Source organism: Arvicanthis niloticus, chromosome 4 (genome assembly GCF_011762505.2).
Source record: "Arvicanthis niloticus isolate mArvNil1 chromosome 4, mArvNil1.pat.X, whole genome shotgun sequence".
NCBI classification, from domain to species: Eukaryota; Metazoa; Chordata; class Mammalia; order Rodentia; family Muridae; genus Arvicanthis; species Arvicanthis niloticus.
In genome coordinates this window covers 75,220,393-75,242,391 of record NC_047661.1, presented here as the reverse complement: position 1 = coordinate 75,242,391, position 21,999 = coordinate 75,220,393, and the positions used below count along the sequence as shown (strand labels likewise).

Genomic DNA, 21,999 nt, shown 5'->3' with positions numbered 1-21,999 from the left:
TTTCACATCAAGGCATCAAGAAAAGTGTCACAGAACAGTAAGAACTGTGGCATGGAAAGGAATTTCACTCAAAGGATTAACTTTTTTACTTTTTTAATCTTAATATAAATACTTTCTCCATTCTTTCAGATAAAACAGGTGGAAAGAAGTTCTCCAAAGAATTTGAAGAAGCAAGTTCTAAGCTAGAGGAATTTGTAAATGGATTAGATAAACAGGTGAAAAACGGGCCCTCACTAACAGAAGCATTAGAGAATGCTGGAATTTTCTATGAAGCGCAGTACAAGGAAGTGAAAGTGGTAGCTAATGTAAGTAATTTCGACTGCTTCCTATTGAATGCTTCCTGTGTGTCAGACACTGCTTATACGGAGTGACCAACACTGAGGATAAGCGTTAGAATCAATAGTTAGCATCCTCATATAAGATGACATAGCTGGTGGATAAGATTAAAACATGGATCTTGGGGGCTGGAGAGGTGGCTCAGTGGTTAAGAGGACTGACTGCTCTTCCAGAGGTCCTGAGTTCAGTTCCCAGCAACCACATGGTGGCTCACAACCATCTGTAATGGGATCCGATGCCCTCTTCTGGTGTGTCTGAAGATAACTACAGTGTACTCACATATATAAAATAAATAATAAATTAAAAAATATATTCTCTTTAAAAAAGATGAATCTTTCAGATACTGACACTCATGCACAGTTGTGTCTTAGTATTTCTTTATTTCTTTTTTTTCTATAGTATCCTATACATTTAGAATATTACAAGGATAATTTTTAAAAGCTGGGGTACTATAATGACTAGAGGTACTATAATAATTTTTAATTACTTTTTAAAATTAATTTTTAATGCAAGTAGTCAAAGAAGCAAAGATTTGATAATTCAGGATGCTGGAGTGAAGTAGTAGTTTTCTTGAGGAGAAAGTGTCATGATGCCTTCCCCAGGTCATGCACATGTACAAAGATACCAGATATAGACATATAAAAGTTTATCCCTGGGGGGACAGACCTTAAGGAAAGCCTGCAGTCATGTCCTAGAATATTTTAATGAAAGGTTTCAGCTTCAGCTAACAAGAAGTGATTCCTCCAACCTCCAGAAGTGCATAAGTTATCATGACAACTCATATTGTAACTAGTCCCTCTGCTTTTGATTTTTTTCATCATGCCTTAATGTTTCTTTTTCCTTTTCATTAATTTTACTTTCTAGAAGTTCACAATATTATAGAGATGAAAACTAATATATGACTAGAAATATATATATAGCTAAAACGTATGACTCTCTATATAGACTGTAGTAGTTTCAGGGTCTGGTGAGGTGACTTAAAGGGTGGTAAAGGCACTTGCTGCCAAACCTGATGACCTACTTTCGTTTGGTCCCTGGGACTCACATGGTAGGAGAAAACCAGCTTTCCCATAATTTGTTCTCTGCCTGCTGTATGTTTGCTGTGGCGTACACTTACCCATATGCCCACCTACAGAATAAATATGTGTAATTTATATATTATTTATTGAAATATGTATTTACTATTTTCCAGTATGTATACGTTTTATAGACACACACACATACACATTTTTAAATTTTATTCTTACTGGGTGGCATGGCACATGCATACATCATGGATCTTACCTTTGGGAGTCAGTTCTCTTCACCTTGGATTTCAAGAAGCAAACTATAGTTACCAGGTTTGGCAGCAAGTGCCTTTATCTGCTGCACTTCCTGGACTCTCAGAAAACAATAACAACAACAAACAAAATTGGTTCAGTGAGTTCTGCCATTCCTCTTGTCAAAATCTCAGCCACTTGAGTATCTAATGTTGGTTCCCTGTGCTAAGACTGCTGAAAGCCCTGCTCACTAGTGTCCTTGACTTTCTGTGTCCTCTTTGTCTGGATACTCACGTTTTTACACTGCTCCCCAAAAGCCGAATCTCAGAGAAAAGAATACCACTGATAACCAGCTTTCCTCATGGACTTCCTGCCAGTGCTCTTCACTTAAATTTTGGTTGCTCCAGCAGTTTTGAATACATCCATATGGACGTGTGGTATTCTTTGTTGCGTGTGTTTTGTGAAGGTATGCACATGTGCAGTGCCTGGATGTGCACATGGGGAGGCTGGAGGTTGTTGAATTCAAGTGTCTTCTCCCCGCCACCAAGATTGATTTATTTTAATCTTATGTGTATGAGTGTTTTGTCTACATACATGTCTGCACCATGTGCATACTGTGGGTTCTGGATGAACCCAGGTCCTCTCCAGCCCTCTTCTTTATTAGATATGGGCTCTCTCACTGAACCTGGATCTTACTGTTTCAGCTAGACTGGCTCACCAGCAAGTCCTCGGGATCTTCCTGTCCTGTCCTGTTCCTTCCACCCACAACACTGTGTTATAGTCACCACACCTATCTTTAAGTGGGTATTGGGTATCTGAACCCGCCCAGTGAGACATCTCTCATACTTCTGGGTTCCATCTATCTAGGTTTTTTTGGTGTTGGGTTCTGTGTGTGTGTGTGTGTGTGTGTGTGTGTGTGTGTGTGTGTGTTCGTGTGTTCGTTCGCATGCAAAACAAACAGGGTTTCTCTGTGTAGCCATTGATGTTTTAGGATTCACCCTCAAACTGACCTTGAACTCAGAGGCCTCCCTCTGCCTCCTGGGTGCTGGGGTTAAATGCACATGCCACTGTGCCAAACTTGTGTTCTCCCCACCCTACCCCCTCTCTTAAGATTTATTTATGTATATGGATGTTTGTCTTCATATACATCTGCACATCAGAAAAGGACACTGGATCCCATGGGACTACGTTTATAGACAGTTATGAGCTGCTGTGTGGGTGCTGGGAACAGAACTCAGGACTTACGGAAGAGCAGCCAGTACTCTTAGCCACTGAGCCATCTCTCTAGCACATGCAGCCCCATGTCCACCTGTCCTACCTCCCATCCCATTCTGTAATAATTTTTTGAGATTTCATTTATTTTTACTTTTTAAATTTTACTTTGTGCATGAGTATATGCCTCTGTATGCACATCTGTTCACCACATTCATGTAGAATTCTTGGAGTCTAGAAGAGGGTATCAGGTCTGCTGGTTAGAAGCCACCCATGTGGGTGCTGTGAAATGAACCTGTATCCTCTGGAAGAGCAGTCTGTGCTCTTAAACTGCTGAGTCATGTCTCTATTCACATGCCTTTGTATGTGAGTGTTGTCTACATGTATGTATGTGTACATGACCATAATATGTGTGCCTTGTGCCCTCAGAAGCAGAAAGAGTTAGATCTGGAACTGGAGTTCCAAGCAGTTGTGACCTACCATGTGGGTTCTGGGAAACTGAATCCAAGTTCTCTGTAAGAGCAGCCAGTGTTCTTATCTCCTAAGTCTTGGGATTATAGACATGTGCCACTGTGCCCAGTATATTAGTTAGTGTCTTTTTAAATAATGTTTTTTGAATATCTAGCCAAAATAAAGTAATACGTACAATGTGATGGTTTAAGACTCTCAAAACAAAAGGAAGGGGAGGGGTAAAGTGGCTTAAGTGTGTAAGCACCTGCTACCAAACCTAAAGACCTGGGTTTGATCTTTCAGACCTGAGCAATGGAGGGGGAAGAACCAACTCTCACAGTTTGTTCTCTGACCTCTGCACATGTAATGTTTTAAAAAGCACCTAGCTTTAAGATAACCAAGAGCTGAAGAGACGCTAGCAGACCACTGGGATGTCTCTGCAGGGAAAGATGCTTCCTGCCAGCCTGACAGTCTGACTTTGGTCCCAGGACCCAGAGGGTAGGGAGAAAGCACCAGCTCCCAAAGCTGTCCTCTTTTGGGAGTCGCATGTCATGGTGCATATTCATGTACATGTACAGACACAATAAAGTAGTAAGAAAAAGGAGTCAGAAATTGGATTTACAGCAAGTACTGGCGTTGGCATTAGCTGTGGTGAGTTGGTGTGTTAGAACGACAGCTCTGTGCTCTTCCCCCAAACACTCGTGACCTTTGTTTAATTATGACAAAAAACACCAGACAAATACCAATTGACCTTTCCAGTATTCCTCAGAATTCTTAAGGTAAATATATACAGTTGTTAATGTCATCAGAAACAAAGAAATTTCAAGAATATCACAAGAGGGACCTGGGGAAACATAACTTCTGTGGGATCTTGAATACAATACTGACTTAGGAAAGGAATAATTGGTAAACAAGAGGAAATCTGGACAAAGTAAAAACTTCAGTGAATAACTGACTATGACTGGTACAGCGTTTCTATCAAATGAAGCAAAGTTTCAGCACATACAAGGCACTTGGCATACAAGCTTGTTGAGACTTGAGTTTGATCCTTGGAACCTGCATAAAAATGGAAGAAAAGAACTTATTCCAGTTCTCCTGTGACCTCCACATCCATGTCATGGCCTGCACACCCACATTCATTATACACACAGACACAATTAACTTTTAAAAGATTTCTAACAGTTGTGTGTAGTAATATTCACTGAGCAGAAGGAGATGCCCAAGACTACTCTGTGCTCTGTGATATTCTTGTTTTGTGCTAGTTTCGTCAAATGTTACTTGGGCGTTCCTTATGTCAAAGAAGTAAGCGTTTTTCTCTCTTAGGCTTATAAAACCTTCGCTAACCGAGTAAACAACTTAAAGAAGAAGCTGGATCAATTGAAGTCAACCCTTCCTGATCCTGAGGAATCACCAGTCCCTTCTCCAAGTATGGATGCTCCTTCCCCAACTGGTTCTGAGTCTCCATTTCAGGGGATGGGAGGTGAAGAATCTCAGTCACCAACCATGGAGAGTGACAAATCTGCCACGCCTGAGCCTGTGACAGATAACCGTGATGTGGAAGACATGGAACTCTCAGATGTGGAAGATGATGGGTCAAAAATAATTGGTAAGGCCTGATATGTTTAATAAGTAGCTTATTCTATGTTGTTCCTACAGTTAATCAGCACACAGAGGAGGTGAAGGTGTTTCCTTGACTGTTTTCCACAGTACTGGAGATCAGACCGAGGGCCTTTCACAGGCAGTATGCCCAGTGTTTATAAATGATTTTATGCATTACAGACTAAAAATGGTTTGGATATATTGAGTAAATTATAATACAAGAATTTTTAATATTAAAGTGTTTCTTGTTTCTTCTTAATGTGACTAGTGTGAATAAATGGCTCAGTGGTTAAGAGCACTTGTTAATCTTGCAAAGGACTCAGGTTCAGTTCCCAGCACCTACACGGCAATTCACAACTGCCTGTAACTCCACCTCCAAGGGATCTGACATTCTCTTGTAACTTCCTTGGACAACAGACAAAATGTGCATGTGAATACAGGCAAAATACTTATATATATAAATAAATCAAAAAATAATTATAAAAAAGAATTCTAAAGCTGTACTTTATTAACTACACTTTCACAACTAACTTGAATTGATTTTTGTCTGGCATCTGCACTATAATTATTCTTATTAAATATTTTGACTTCTGTTGAATTAAATAAACTACTCACTATGTTCTTTAAAGTAGTAAGGGGACTAGAGAAATGGCTCAGTGGTTAAGAGCACTGACTGCTCTTCCAGAGGTCCTGAGTTCAATTCCCAGCAATCACATGGTGGCTCACAACCATCTGTAATGAGGTTTGATGCCGTCTTCTGGTGTGTCTGAAGACAGTGACAGCGTACTCATATACATAAAATAAATAATAAATTAAAAGCTGGGCAGTCATAGTGCACGCCTTTAATCCCAGCACTTGGGAGGCAGAGGCAGGTGGATTTCTGAGTTCGAGGCCAGCCTGGTCTACAGAGTGAGTTCCAGGACAGCCAGGGCTACACAGGGAAACCCTGTTTTGAGAAACCAAAAAACAAAAGCAAAAAAAAAATAAAGTAGTAAGAAGAATATAGTCTAAAGTTGTTTTGTTTTGTTTTCGTTTTTTACACACAATATATTTATTGATTATTTGGAAATTTCACATTATGACCTGGATTGTACTCACTTCCCAGTCCCCTAGGTCCCTGTCCCCTGCCCATCCCACCCCCTGCCCATCCCACCCCCTGCCCATCCCACCCCCTGCCCATCCCACCCCCTGCCTTGCAACATTCCCCAGCAAAAAAAGGCAGGGAGGGGAAGAACCAAGTCCAACCAAAGTTTTTAAGACTTAAAACATTGCAGTTTCAAATTAGTACCTAGGGGTTGGGCAGATGGCTCAGCAGGTAGGAGCACTGGCTGCGCTTCCAGATTCCCAGCACTCAGTGGCAGCCCTCTGCTGTCTGTTAGTTCACTTCTAGGGGATCTGATGCCTTCTTCTGACTTCATGAGGCACTGCATACACACGGTACACAGGCATACAGACAGACAAAAAGCTCATATACATAACATAATTTTGAAAAATAGTGTCCATTATACTCACAGTTGGACAACTTGTAGAAACAAACAAAAAAAAAATAATGTGTATGGAGTTTTTGTTAAGAAAATTCTTCATGAAAAAAACAAAACAGAATACCCTGTGGCAAACACCATCTCCATAAAACAGTACAAATAAATAGCAAGTAAAAATATGTTCTCAAGAATGTAAGGGGGGCCAGGCGGTGGTGGCGCATGCCTTTAATCCCAGCACTTGGGAGGCAGAGGCAGGCGGATTTCTGAGTTTGAGGCTAGCCTGGTCTACAGAGTGAGTTCCAGGACAGCCAGGGCTACACAGAGAAACCCTGTCTTGAAAAACAAAACAAAACAAAACAAAGAATGTAAAGGGGTACTATTGGGGGTACTGCTGCTGCAGTGGTTATTATTTTATTTCATTTTTGGTTGTCTTTTTCTCTCTGAACACCCTCATCTCCCTGGCGTCTCACTCTTGTTGTGGAAAGATACATATTTATATTTATTACTATACTAATCAGCATATACAAGAGAATCATTAAAAAGTAAGATGCAGTTAGTTGGTGAGAATGCTCATAAACTATATAGACTGATCTTTTTATCTTATATTTCTTTATGTGTATGAGTGCACATCTATGTGAATACACGTGTATGTATATCAGTATGTATATCATATCTGCCCCATGAAGTTGGACTTCCTGGGTATTGTGAGCCGCCTAACATGGCTGCTAGGGACTGGGTTGTTTTGTTTTAAGGCATAAAGTGAGAGTAGTGTAGGACTTTGTGCCCTCAGATTAAGAAATATTAGGGCGTAACATTGTTTCATTTTGGACATAAAATCTAGACAATAGGTTATAAAATTGTCTCCTTTGTTTGTTCAAACAGTGGAGGACAGGAAAGAAAAACCTGTGGAGAAACCAGCTGTGTCCACTGGTGTGCCCACCAAATCAACAGAAAGTGTCACAAAAGCCCCACCGTGTGCCCCACCGTCTGTGCCCACGACAGCAGCTCCGCCTCTCCCAAAGCCTCTGAACACTTCACTTCTGTCCCCTTCCCCAACTTTGGTCCTGCCAAACTTGGCAAATGTGGATCTGGCAAAGATCAGTTCCATCCTTAGCAGCCTAACATCAGTCATGAAAAATACGGGTAAGTGAGCCCAGTGATGATGCTGAACCACTGATTTCCGTCTTTTTTTTTAATTGAACCATCAGAGTGAGTTTTTTTGTTGGTGGTGGTGGTAAAATTTTTTTCAATTTTTTCATTAAAAATACATTAAAAATGGATAGACATCATAGAAAAGCCAAAAATAATGTTACTACACCAAAGAAAACCACCCATGTAAATACATGTATGTGGATTTAATTATAAATATATAATTTGAAAAATTATATATTTGGAATACTTTTAATAATTGAAACACTGCCTATATTATCTTTAAATCAGCTTACCTAAAGCTTAAGTATGTATCACAAATTTTTATGTTATTAAATATTAATCTAAACAGCTGGTTGTGGTGGCGCATACCTGTAATCTCAGCACTTGGGAAAAGAGGCAGGATATGAGGAGTTCAAGGATAGCCTGGGCTACATGAAGCTCTTTCTGGACAAAAATGATGGAGATGGGTAGGGAGATGGTTCCATGAGTGAAGTGCTTGATTTGTAAGCATGAGGGCCTGAGTTTGGGTTGCCAGTACCCACAGAACAACCAGGCTTAGCTGTTTGTCTATAACCCACTGTTGGGAATGAGTACAGACAGGTGGGTGTTGGGGAGTAGCAACCAGTCTAGCAGAAACTTGAAGTTCCAGATGATTGACATCATCTCCCAAAATTAGATAGTGACAGAGGAAGACACACGGTGTCATTTTGGTCTCCATGTGCACACAATGTGGGAGTGTATAACTGCATGTACTACACACAAGAAAAGTCATCTACATCAGCTTTAATGGCTATTGTAGTATATGGTAATTCTTGTTATTAGACATTACTATGTTTTCAGCTTTTCACTTTATAAAGAAAACTGAAGTCCTTGCCATGCAAACCTGATGAGACCTACATTCAATCTCCAGGATCCTTGTAAAGGTGGCAGGAGAAATTTGAGTCCTCAGAACTCTCCTCTGACCCCCAGTATCCACACTAGCAGTGGTAACAGTGATAGTAGGACAGCTACCCAGCACGCAGGTGCGGGAGGATGGACACAGAAGCGCCCCATCTGTGCCCTGCCCACTGTGTTATCTTTGGGGAGATCGTCAGCTTGTGAACTAGATGTGCTGCCACCTGTAACACGAGCACTGAGGAAGCCATGCAGGAAGATTAAGAATTGAAGGCCAGCCTGGGGCATATTGTGAGACCCTGTTTAGAAAGCACAGAACCAAAGGCAGCATGTAGCTCTTCAAATTGTTAGCTAAGAGTGTAGTATTTTATATACCTAGTGTTTGGAAGTTTAATTGTCCCTAACCCTTTCCATTGTCACATTCAATCTTGAAAAGATAACATCTACATTTTAATTAAAGATTTTTCATTCGTTCATTTATATTTCTTTGTAAAACATCTGTTAATAGTGGCTTTTGTCATATTTTAAGAAATCAAATGTTTTTCTTGTGTCTGCATTTACCTTTTTTCTGTGTTGATAACTGACCTAGTGTTTTGAAGTATAAAGGAGTTTATTTGTATAATGTCACTTTAAAGGCTGTGTAGGAGACATGTGGCGACAGCGCTCTGCAGTGGCAGTGCCTCTGATCTGTCGTCACCTGCTGCAGTCCCTGAGCACCATGGGAGCAGAAGCAAGGTGACTGCTCTGTTCTGGTGGCCACTCTGAAAACCAAGGAATGTGCATGAAAATAACATAGCACTTGTTTGTTTTAAGAATATTCCAAATAGAAACAACAGTTCATATTTTCACATGTTTTTCTTTGTATGTGTCAAAATGGGCACTATTTGTGGTTCAGTCACCAGAATTACTATTAAACAATCTTTCATTGAGTGAAAAGTGTCATGAATTGAGTATTGCATTTTCTTGAGTTCATCTTTCTGCCACCAGGGGTCAGTTCTGCATCAAGACCTTCTCCAGGAACTCCTACCAGTCCCAGCAACCTCAGCAGTGGCCTGAAAACACCTGCACCTGCCACAACACCATCTCACAACCCTCTGGCAAATATCCTGTCAAAGGTGGAGATCACCCCAGAGAGCATTCTCTCTGCTCTTTCTAAAACCCAGACACAGTCAGCCCCTGCACTCCAAGGTAAACTGACATGTGCCAGAGGGACTTGAATTGTGAATGTTTGTCTCCAGTATAACCTTGAATTCTAGTTCTGAGGAATCCAAAGCCATGAAATGTACAATACAGTTAATTCATTACTGTCTTTAAACTTATCATTTATGAGGTGGCAATTAGAGAATTGAAAATGTCAACACTAAAACAGACTCTAAATATTATTTAGTAATACCCTCTCAGTCAGGTAAGGGAACCAGGCTCATGAGGTGATGTGGTTGGTTAAGGTAATGATTCTGTCTAATGTGTGATGAACTGAGACTAGAAGGCAGACTTCTTGGCTAGTTAATACTCTATCCTGCAGCAGGGCACTACTGGGGCTTACATTAACTCTAACCCTTAGTGCAGGGTAGTGTGTGTGTGTGTTGAGTTTTAATATATAACCTATGTCAAATATAACCTATATATATCTTGTTTTCTCCCTTCTATCTGTAGTCTGTGCCTCATTTAAACTTCTCTTTTTGGCTTTCTCAGTTGTCTTATACATAAAATTGCTTCAGTTTTTCTTGAATCATTCGATCTTTCAATTCTTTTTTGTTGTTGTTGTTGTTTGGTTTTTGGGTTTTTTTGTTGTTGTTGTTGTTTTCTCGAGACAGGGTTTCTCTGTGTAGTCCTGACTATCCTGGAACTCACTCTGTAGACCAGGCTGGCCTCGAACTCAGAAATCCGCCTGCCTCTGCCTCCCAAGTGCTGGGATTAAAGGCGTGCGCCACCACCGCCCGGCGATCTTTCAATTCTTATTTTCCAGGTTCCTACACAACCCTTCTTAAACATCTCAGTATAATTATGCAGTTAATGAACAGTATCGTCCTTGTTAAAGCCAGGACTGCTAGGTGATATGTAGCAATTACTAGAGATACTCTTGTTTCAGCTGGGACAGAAACTCTGTTTAGAACTAATGGGTCAAGGTCAAAGAAATGCTGTTGAATATCTATCTTATAATGCATAGAATAGTCTCCACCCACAAAAATGTATCTATGCTAGAATATCAGCAGCGATAAGGTAGGGACCCTGTCCTTATGAGTAGAGCATATAAATAGCTATTACTTTCTGTTCCTGAACTTTTCTGGGTCAGTCTATTACTATTGCATCTTCAATAGTCATTCTAAGAAAGAGTTTTGTTTTACAGAACTAAATGCTATCTGGTGATCTTCTGAAACCCCTTTCTGTTGGACTTAGTAATAAAGAATTGATGTTCCCAGTAATCCCAGTTCTTAGGAGACTAGATCTCAAGTTACAGGTTAGCCTAGGCTGCAGTGGGATGTTGCTGTTTTGTTTTGTTTTTTTTTTTAAGCACAAAATATTGATGATCAGATTATCATTAGCTTATTGTGTGCAACTCAAGAGAGATTACGATGCTTTTGGCTTCTGTTGCCACCCTATAGTTGTAGAAAATCTTGAAGTCATCTATATTAGTCTCTCCTATAGATGCAGCATGATATCTATAGAAGTTTTCTTTTGCTCTGTAGATTGCTACAATAGTTCCATGTGGTCCTTCTTGTCAGATAGAATTTGAAGAAATGTGTTCTGACAGGATGAGAAATAAAAACAAAAACAAAAAAAAGCCTCCTTATGGAATAGCAGTCTTTGTCACCTTTCTTTTGCTTTTAGAAAGTTGAACTCTTAGCCAAATGTGGTAATATGCTGTAATTCCAGCACTTGGAAGGTAGAAGTAGGTGGATCTCTTGAGTTTGAGGCCAGCCTGGTCTACGGTGTGAGTTCACAACAGTCAGACTACACAGAGTCTTCTAAAAAAAATTTTTTTTCTCAGAACTTTTATTTTTGTCATCCATAGTCCTATTGACAGGTTTCAAACAAATAAAAACACCAGACTTGTTGAGGTAAAAGAAATGTAGTAAAGTGATAAAATGTAAGTAACAGCTGTCTCTTTAAGTTCACTTACTATAGAGAAGGGGTTCATGTGCCTTCATGCTTATGGAAGTCAAAGGACAGCTTGTGAACATTGTTTCTCTTCTACACTGTGAATGCTGAGAATCAAACTCAAGTCATCAGGCTTGGCATCGGTGCCTTAGCCATTGAGCCATCGCACTGACGTGACAGTAACTGTCGTTGAAAAAGCAGTAGTCGATGGAAGAACAGGTCCCTACAGTATCTGAGAGACAATACATCTGTAATCTCAGCATTCGGTCAGGATTGCTGTGATTTCAAGGCTAGCCTGAGCTGTGTAGCAAATACCTCTTTGAGAAAACAAAGTAAATAAATAAATAGACAGGCATGGTATTGCATGCCTTTAACCCAGCAGAGACAGGTTGATCTCAGAGGCTGAAGCCAGCATGGTCTATGTAGTGAGTTCTTGGGTAGCCAGGGTTAACCCTGTCTCAAAAAACAAACAAAAGAATAAATACACAAAAGGTAGACATGGTATGTGTGACCCTTACCTGGTCACACTGGCAGAAGTATCGTAATTTATCCAGTGTAGACTAGAGAGCAAGTGCTAGGCTACCGTGGGTTATATATAGAACAGCCTGAGCCAGGCGTGTAGCTCAGGGTAAAGTACTTGCCTACACATATGAAGCATAAATAAGAATAATAGTTTGTCTCCAATGCTGTGGGTTTGTAAACGTTTTAGCCACCACGGAAGTAAGGATGAACTTTTCTGGAAATACTGAAAATGGAGCTCTGGTAAGATTCAGATACTGTTGCTCCTGAGTTTACATTTGGAGAACTCAGTACACCACAGAGGTTCTGTTGCCTTTAACAGTTAAGGAATGGAACCAGCCTCAGTACCCATCCACAGATAGTTAAAGAACGTGTGGATATGTGCTCATTTGGATTTAATTGAACCATGTGAAGAAAATGAAAAATACAGTATTTGCAGGGAAATGAGTGTAACTGGTGACCATTGTGTTAAGCACGGTAAGCCAGACATAGAAGGACAAATAACCGGGAATTTGGGCCCTCTGGAAGAGCAGAAAATGCTCTTAACTGCTGGGTCTGCTCCAGCCACTCTTCTGGCTTGCTTGCTTGTTTTATGTATTTATTTTTGAGGTGAGGTCTCAACTACATGCTTCTGACTGACCTTGCGCCTGAGCTCATGTAGACCAGTTTGGCTTTGAATGCATGGAGGTCTATCAGCCTCTGCCTCTGCCTCTGCCTCTGGAGTATTGGGATTACAGCCATATGCTACCACAACCTGGCTCTTTTTTTCTAAATTGTGACTCTAGAAGATCTATAACCTTCTGTCCTCCACATCTTCACAAACATACGCACAAATAAAATCAGGCATATCTCCCTGCAGTCAAGGCCATACTAGTCTCCACAAAGAGCTGCCAGCATTTAGAAAGTGGAACCAAGAGGGTTAGCGTGTAAGGCTACTTCTGGCTACATAAGGAATTTGAGGCCAGCCTGGATTACATAAGAGCTTCCCCGCCCCCAAAAAGACGGGGTGAAAAAAGAAAGATGACCCTCAGCACTGAAGAGCACTGACTGCTCTTACAGAGGACTCAGGCTTGATTCCAGCATCCACATGGCAGTTCATACCCAACCCTAACTAAAGAGAGCTGATGTCTTTTTCTGTACTCCATGGGTACCAGGCGCACAGGCGCGCGCACGCACACGCGCGCACACACACACACACAAAATACTCATACACATTAAAAAAAAAATAATGTTTTTATAAAGAGAGAAGGTGGGCAAAAATGCCTTAGTGGGTAAATACACTTGTCACAAGCCTGATGACCTAGTTCAATATTGGAGCCCATATGAAGGTGAAAAGAAATAATTGATCCCACAGAATTGTCCTCTAACCACTCCATGCATGCTGAGGCACATGTACAAATCCACAAACTCATACACAGTAAAAATAAAATTTTAAAAGAAAGAAAATGTTATTCCTAAAAAAGTAATTCTAGTCACTGGCTATGGTGATTCAAACCTTTAAACATGGGTGGGAACATAGGAGGCTGTGCAGAGGCTAGTGGATCTCTCCAAGTTCACGGCCAGCCTGGTCTACATAGGAATGTAAGAATACACAGTGAGACCCTGTCTAAAAAAAAATAACACCAGGGACTAGAGAGATGGTTTGGTGGATAAGAGCACTGGCTCTTCTTCCAAAAGACCTGGGTTTGATTCCCAGCACCCACATAGCAGTTTACAACCTGTTTGTAACTCCAGTTCCAGGGATCCAAAGCCTTTTTCTGGCTCTTGGGCACCAAGAATGCATGTGGTACATATACATACATGAGGACAAGACACCCATACATATCAAAATAAAAGCTTTGGTCTAACAAGGGGTAAACTTGTTGAAAAAAGTATTCCAGGCTGAAGTTTTGGGTATGTTCTTTTCCTCTTGACAACAACAGTGCATGCTCATGTGTTGGCATAAACTACAAGGTGGAAAGGCAGGAGTATTCATTTGTGTTTAGAGAGACTCCACAGCTCAAGCACAGATACTGGCTTAGAGTGCTGTGTTAGGAAGAGTTTGCTTCCTTTGCTCTGCTGCTTGGCTTTGTTTAAGCCGTGAATGATTCTGACATTAAAAATCCCTCTCTTTCCTGTTTCCTTTTATTACGGGACTTGGATCTGGATTGTTCTGGGACTATCGGAGTGCTTTGCTGTCTTAGAAGTCTGTGGTTCCCACCACAGTGAGTGGTGGCATCTAATAATGTGTGGCTGTTCTTTTAAACCCCTCTAATCTCTTTCTGCAGGCTTGTCATCTTTACTTCAGAGTGTTACTGGGAACCCCGTGCCAGCCAGTGAAGCTACTTCCCAGAGCACTACAGCCTCCCCTGCGAGCACCACAGGCTCTGCTGTAAAGGGGAGAAATCTGCTCTCCAATACCCAGTCATTTATTTCCAAAAGCTTCAACTATTCTCCTAATTCTTCAACTTCTGAAGTCTCTTCGACTTCAGCAAGCAAGGTGTCAGTTGGGCAGAGCCCAGTGCTCCCAAGCACTGCCTTTAAACTGCCATCCAGTTCTTTAGGATTTGCAGGTACCCACAATACTAGCCCTGCTGCCCCACCTACTGATGTTGCCATGTGCCAATCCTCAGAGGTCTCCAAGCCAAAGCCAGAATCAGAGTCCACCTCTCCAAGCCTGGAAATGAAGATCCACAACTTCTTAAAAGGTAATCCTGGTTTCAGTGGCTTAAACTTAAACATCCCAATCCTGAGCAGCTTGGGAACCAGTGCCCCATCAGAGGGCCATTCCTCGGATTTCCAGCGTGGGCCTACTAGCACTTCAGTTGACAGCATCGATGGAACTCCTGTTCGGGATGAACGGAGTGGGACACCCACCCAGGATGAGATGATGGATAAGCCCACATCCAGCAGTGTAGACACAATGTCCCTGCTGTCTAAGATCATCAGCCCTGGTTCCTCAACACCCAGCAGTACAAGATCGCCACCTCCTGGAAGAGATGAAAGCTACCCCCAAGAGCTCCCCAATTCTGTGTCTACATATCGACCCTTTGGCCTGAGCAGTGACTCTCCCTACAAGCAGCCTTCTGGTGGAGTTGAGAGGCCGTCATCACTGATGGACTCTTCACAGGAAAAGCTCTTCCCAGATACTTCCTTCCAGGAAGATGAGGACTACCGAGATTTTGAATATTCAGGGCCTCCACCATCTGCCATGATGAACCTAGAGAAGAAACCAGCCAAGTCCATCCTGAAGTCAAGCAAGCTTTCTGATGCCTCTGAGTACCAGCCAATCCTGTCTAGTTACAACCACAGGGCCCAAGAGTTTGGGGTCAAATCTGCCTTCCCTCCATCTGTAAGGGCCCTCCTGGACTCTAGTGAGAACTGTGACCGTCTCTCATCTCCCCCTGGGCTATTTGGTGCCTTCAGCATGAGAGGGAATGAACCTGGGTCTGAGCGGTCACCATCACCAAGTAAAAATGATTCATTTTTCACCCCTGACTCCAACCACAGTGGCTTGTCTCAGTCTGCTGCTGGGCATCTCACTTTGCCACAGACTCAGTACCCAGACTCTCCTCACTCAGTCCCACATCGTTCCGTTTTCTCTTCACAGAATACCCTTGCCGCTCCAGCGGGCCACCCACCCACACCAGGCGTGGAAAAAGTCCTGGCCTCTCCGATTTCCACCACATCGACGATTGAGTTTAAGAATATGCTTAAAAATGCCTCACGCAAGCCCTCAGATGATAAGCATTTTGGCCAGACCCCCAACAAGGGTACTTCAAGTGATGGTGTCAGTCTGTCAAACCTCACCCAGCCCAACTTGCCCACCACTGACCAACAACAGGAAGAACACTATCGAATAGAAACTCGTGTTTCCTCCTCCTGTTTAGACTTGCCTGACAGCACAGAAGAAAAGGGGGCCCCTATAGAAACTCTAGGTTATCATAATGCAGCTAATAGGAGGATGTCAGGGGAGCCCATACAGACTGTAGAGTCTATACGAGTTCCTGGGAAGGGAAATAGAGGACATGGGCGTGAGGTTTCAAGAGTGGGTTGGTTTGATCTGAGCACACCAGGCAGCTCTTTTGACAATGGTCCCTCAAGTGCCTCTGAATTGGCATCCCTTGGGGGTGGGGGCAGCGGAGGCCTCACTGGCTTTAAGACAACGCCATACAAGGAACGGGCACCCCAGTTTCAGGAGAGTGTCACCAGCTTTCGTTCCAACAGTTTCAACTCAACATTTGAGCATCATCTCCCCCCATCCCCCTTGGAACATGGGACACCCTTCCAGAGAGAGCCAGTGGGGCCATCATCTGCCCCACCTGCCCCTCCTAAGGATCATGGTGGTATCTTCTCTCGAGAGGCACCCACTCATCTGCCCTCTGTGGATCTTTCGAACCCCTTTACAAAGGAGGCATCTCTGGCCCATGCTGGCCCACCACCTCCTCCTGGAGAGCACAGCGGAGTTCCTTTCCCTCCACCACCCCCTCCTCCACCCCCTGGGGAACTTAGCAGTGGAGGGACTGGTGTCCCCTTTGCTACTCCACCCCCTCCTCCACCCCCTGTTGACCACTCTGGGGTTGTACCTTTCCCAACTCCACCACTGCCAGAGCATGGAGTGACTGGGGCTGTGGCAGTTTTTCCCAAGGACCATAGTTCCCTCCTTCAAGGGACCATGGCTGAGCATTTTGGGGTCCTCACAGGACCTAGGGACCTCAATGGCCCTGGTCTTAGCCGTACACGAGAGAGCCTGAGCCTGCCTTCCCACCCTCTGGAGCACCTGGGCCCAGCCCTTGGAGGAGGTGGGGGAGGCAACACCAGCAGCAGTGGCCTTCCCTTGGGTCCCGCACACAGAGACGCCATCGGCCGGAGTGGTATGATTTTACGGAGTCCCCGGCCAGACTTTCGGCCTAGGGAAGCTTTTCTCGGCAGAGACCCATTCCACAGTTTAAAGAGACCCAGGCCACCTTTTGTTAGAGGCCCTCCGTTCTTTGCACCAAAACGCCCATTCTTCCCTCCCAGGTACTGATGGAAATCTGGGGAAGGCATTTTGAACAGTCTAGAGAGCATTGGAAGTAGCAGTTTGGTTTTTTGTTTTAATTTGTTTTTCCTCTCTTGATTTTTTTTTTTTTTTGCTTTGTTTTTTTAATGAAGGGCCTTCCTTCCAAATCAGAAAGCATACATGGTAACAATTTGCTATTATCCAGTCCTCTCTCCACACTTAGGACCTTTTCCAAGTTGTTTGTATTTTTTTCTTTAAAACAAAAACACAGGTAAACATAACCAAAGCCACATTACTTGGCTGGGGGTGTGGGGAGTGGGGAGGAAAACAGTATTTTATCCCATCTACTGAGAGATTACTTACATTGGAAATAAAATTTCGGTCAGTACAGGTAATAATGTGCAATGTTGGGGTGTTATTTGGGTCTTGGCCTTGCTGATGGTCAGAAGGAGGATCCCTGTCTCCTTCCATCTCCAGCTAAGCAACTTCTGTAACCAGCATGGCTCCCTTCTTTGTATTCTCTGCCCTGCAAAAGGCTGAGAGAGTGTTTTCAGAGGGAAAACGTGGGCAGTGTTGGGCCTGTCGGGTTTATTTGCTTTATTCTAAAGGCGTGTTGAAACAGAGTGCTTTACTCTTTGCTTTTTAAGCAGCCTCCTCTGAACTATTACTGGGCAGTGACTCTGAGGCAGTATAAACTTCTGTGTAGTAAAAAGTTTTCTCTTGCTGGATGTGGTGGCACACACAACCCCAGCACTGGGAGGCAGGGACAAGGAAATGGGAAGTTTGAGGCCAGCTTGGGCTATCTAGTGGAACTTTGTCTCAAAAAGAAAGAAGAAAAGTTTCTTTGTTGAAAGAAAAAACTGAATATAATTTCAAGGTTAAAATGGGAAATGATCACAATGTATAAAGCTAGGAAGGGATCATCCAGTGGTGCTGTGTGACCAACTGTCCTTTGTAAACAAGGAAAAGGGAAACATTTTGATGGTTCTACGTATCCATTCTAAGCCCTTGTCTCCTGCTTTCCCTTACTTCTTCTCCCTCAGTTATTCTGACTAAATTGATAATGAATATAGGTAAAATGTTGTCCTGCCTTAAATATTTAAGTAGACACTTACTTTACTGTGGTGCCTACCTGGTGGCTTTCAGCAAACATTAACTATTAGAGAAAGGAAGATACTTTGTCTTTACAGTTTCTTTCTACCCCGACCCCATCTCAGTCCTGCATTCACTCCTGTTCTGCTGTTTCAGAGACAATTGAGTGGTGTCCTTACATGATACTGTGTAGGTGTGTCTCAGAGACGGGAGGGTAATGCTGGCCATGTCTTTCAGAGAAAGCGGCGTCTTGGTGAATCCATGTTAGCCCTCAGCAAATAGCAACCTGGTGCTTTCAGTGCCCACCTCTGATCCCCTACTCTTTTGTCAACTACTAGTTGTTTTGCCTGAGTCATTGCTGTGCAGGGAGAACTTTCTTCCCTGCATTAAAAGGCTTGTTTGTGTTTCTGCATCTAATACCTAAGGGAAAGACAATCACGGTGCTTAGAGTGCTCCTATCTTTGTATCTGGGAAGCCAATACTGCACACTAGGTTTTCTGTTAGTGTGTTGCACCAGGGCCCATGCTGATAATCTCCAGCTAGGTGTGCTGAACCATTGTGTTGAAGGAATTCCAGCAAGTTAACATAGATCTGTAAGGAGGTAAAGGAGTGCTTAGGTTCCTCGGTGGGATAGCAGACGGAGGGAAGTGTGGCATGTGCTCCAAGACAAGCCTTTGTCTCAGAACAAACCACTTTTTTTTTCCTGAAGAAAGGCTGTCCAACACAGCCTGGGGGCTGTGTTCTGTGTGAGGGTGCAGCACGACGTCCTCAGAAGTCATATCTGTCTTGACCTGGTTCTTTCCTCTCTCAAGCCTCTCTGCCCTGTAGATCTCCCCACAGAAATGCATGATATCATGACCTCATTTGTGGGGTTGGGTAGATAGCATAGCAAAGCAAGGGAAATATAGTTATATATTGGGTCTTAAGACATTTGTTTAGTAAAAAAAAAAAAAAAAAAGTATCAAACAGAGAATGGGGGTGGGGCAGGGAAAGTGTGAGTTTCAGAATTGATTTTTTTTTTTCCAGAAATTAAGTGGGGGGGGGGGGTGTTTTTCAGTCTAGAATAAAAGAATGTGAATTCTTTCTACCACTCTTATTTAAACTTAATATACTGTTTACTTGAAAAGGCTCTCTGACCATTTGATTTTCTAAGAAAACAGAGAAGTATCAGGAAAGTGGTTTCTGGAATGTTGAAGCAAGATAACTGTCTTCAAAAGCATAGTGGCCACCGCGTGACAGGAGTACTTTGTACAGTTCAAGGACAGATTTTCCAGGGCTTGGGTTTGTAGGATATTTTTTGTTTTGTTTTTGCCACAAGATCTTCAGTGTGTTTGTTTCAGGGTGGAAGTGGGGTTATATGAAGCTGTCAGATATTTTAAGGAAATCTTCCTACAACAGTAAATGAAGACAACTGTATATATGTGATATAGTGAAACAAAAGACATTTCCGGTATTCATAAAGATAAAACAAGGATTTTATTCTTCCTGTGTCTGTGATTTAAACTCGGTACCATACTCTGACTTTTGTATTTCACCCTGAGTTTAAAAATAAATAAACAAGATATTTTTTAAAGAATGCACAGCATAGTGTGTCTTAGCAAGGACATGAGTCATATGAAGCAGAATGAGTAGTTGCCACTAAGGTCCTTGATGCTCACTGTAAAACCACAAAGAGTTCCATGAATACTCTAGTACCACACAGAATTCAGTGATGGCTGTGTCAAATAGGATTCTGAGGGATTTTCTGAGAGTTTATTCAGCTTAGATGGGAGCTCCCTCTCTGTAACTCTCTGCCCTACTGAGGTCAACAGAACTTGGTTTGACTCCTGGGAGGGTATCATGAGCAGATGAGGACTTTTCTCCTCTCTGAACCCAGAAACAGTGTTTGTGGTAAGTGTGGTACAGCAAGCCGATCTAGACCATGTGAGTAGGCTCAGCTTTCTTAACTACAGAGTATCCACTCAGTCCCAATATTACCTGTTGATGGAGTTAGGCCTCAGCTGTTAGTTTTTGAAGCGGCTGTAAATTACTGCTCCTCCTGCCCACCACTTTCATATTTTAACTGGTGGGGTTACCTGTTTAAGAAAAAAAAAAGTAGATCTGTTGGATTGATTTCTCACGTGTTGAGTGTGGAAAACAAGTACATGCTTAAGAGGCAACAACAGTGAAATCCTTTTGGAATGTGTATTAATATCATTTAATAAAATAACTAGTTCTAAAGGTTTGACATTTTTCTTTGAGATGGGGCTTTGACGAAGGGCCCTTGGCTTTTCTGGTAAGTGCAAGCAGAAATGATTTCTCTTCTCCAGGAGTCAAAGCTCCAGCATTGTAGCACAGACCTATGATTAGAGATCCTAAATTTTCTCCATTGAAGATGCATCATGACTATCCAGGGCCAAAGGTGAAACAGGCTACAGAATGCAGAAAGAAAAGCTGGGGGATAGCCCTGAAGATGCCACTAGACTGGCTTTTCACCCGAGGGTATGTGGGAAGGACAGAAGGTGGTATGTGTACCCACACATACCTGAGGCATGTGTGCCACGGACCCCTATCCCTACCCCTTGTTTTCTTCATAGCCACTTGCACTTACTCTCCCAGCTTCTTGGAAGAAAAAAAAAACTGTCTCTAATATTTTGTTTTCCAGCTTAATAAAATATGGTTTTGTTTGTTGCGTGGTTAACTTTTCCCCTCTCACATTGACCTTTTCCAGCTGTCCTCTTGACTTGTATATTTGTGTCACTGAAGTCTAGCTGAGCCTCTAAGATCTTTATGGCCTCCTGGGTTTTTTGTTTGATCCTTTATATTGTCATGGGTGGGTTGAGACCACAGTGCTCTGGGGGTGGTCGCTATATACTTTGTAGATAATTGTGTTTTTCAAATACTGTACAATCGTGGACGTGGGGGGGGGGGGGTTGTAACACTTGCAGTGCAGAGCACCCTACCATCCAATTATATCCCTAGCCTTCAGGGAACATTTTTAAAGTAATTATAGAGTTGGAGGAAATGTATGGGAATGGGTCCTTCTGGTCAACTATCCATATCTGTCCTTGGTCACATATTGGTGATGGATCTGTCATGCAGAAACCATACTTAGCTCTTCTCTCTTACTCCATCCTTTTTCATAACCCAGTGAGGCTTAATAAATGGAATGTCGGCTTAAAAGGATCACAAGGGATAGTCACTACATCTGGGCCAGCCTTGGGTCACTGGCAGGGTAGAAGGCTCTGAATAGCAGCCCTGAGTTCACAAAGCTCCATGTGTCACAAGATCTCAGAAGTGGCATCAGTCTGGGGAACACACCCAACTGCTAGAGTGTGCTATAGAGACAATGAAATCTGGCTCCGCTTCAGAGCTCAGTGCCTAGCTCTAAAGCTGTACCCTTGAAAGAGTACTTAGACGTCCTTGTTCGCCTCTGAGCATGTTGAAAACATGGCTTCTGCCCCACCACCACTACACTCAGGTTCTTTTATTCAAGCCAGTCTTACACAGAAGGAATGAGTTACCTCTTGAGTGTAGACTTAGTAACACCATCAGAATGGGTTTGGGGGTATTAGGATGTTTCTCATACTTGCTTATGAGTAACTAGAGACAAGTCTGATCAGTTGCCATTCACAATTGCTCATAGAGGCTGTGGAGATGAGGCTTCTAGAAGGTCACCTGTAAGAGCCGTCTCTGAAGTAAACATCCTGTTCTGTGTAGAAGGGGAGAACAAGACTTAAGAAGTGTGATTTAAAAAAAAAAAAAAAAAATGACATCAGAGTTACTTGTGGAAAGAAAGCTTTTTTTCCCCCTTAGCCACAAAGCTGGGGTTGGAGGGCAGGCTAATTCATTGTGGGAGCATTTCTTAGCATATAAAAGGCCCTGGGTTTGATTCCTTAACAGGAAACAAGAGTACTGGAATTTATTTAGACACATAATTATAGTT

The 21,999-nt window shown here is 42.6% G+C and overlaps 1 protein-coding gene across 8 annotated transcripts in view; it reads left to right on the top strand.

Moving 5' to 3' along the window:
* The window catches only part of Rprd2 (regulation of nuclear pre-mRNA domain containing 2), a 60,925-nt gene that overhangs the window by 35,844 nt on the left and 3,082 nt on the right, over window positions 1-21,999 (top strand). For 3 of the 8 annotated variants that reach the window (XR_013109955.1, XR_013109954.1, XM_076932929.1), the window contains 5 exons: window positions 130-305; window positions 4,581-4,863; window positions 7,220-7,480; window positions 9,371-9,571; window positions 14,269-17,002. Coding sequence is in view for 6 of the 8 variants with exons in the window: in XM_076932929.1 (XP_076789044.1) it covers window positions 130-305; window positions 4,581-4,863; window positions 7,220-7,480; window positions 9,371-9,571; window positions 14,269-17,002 (3,655 nt within the window). In the remaining 2 variants the exon portion in view is untranslated. Of the gene's footprint in view, window positions 1-129; window positions 306-4,580; window positions 4,864-7,219; window positions 7,489-9,370; window positions 9,572-14,268; window positions 20,295-21,999 lie in introns of those variants that run through there. The other 5 variants (XM_034500202.2, XM_076932931.1, XM_034500201.2 and 2 more) reach the window with 3 other exon arrangements.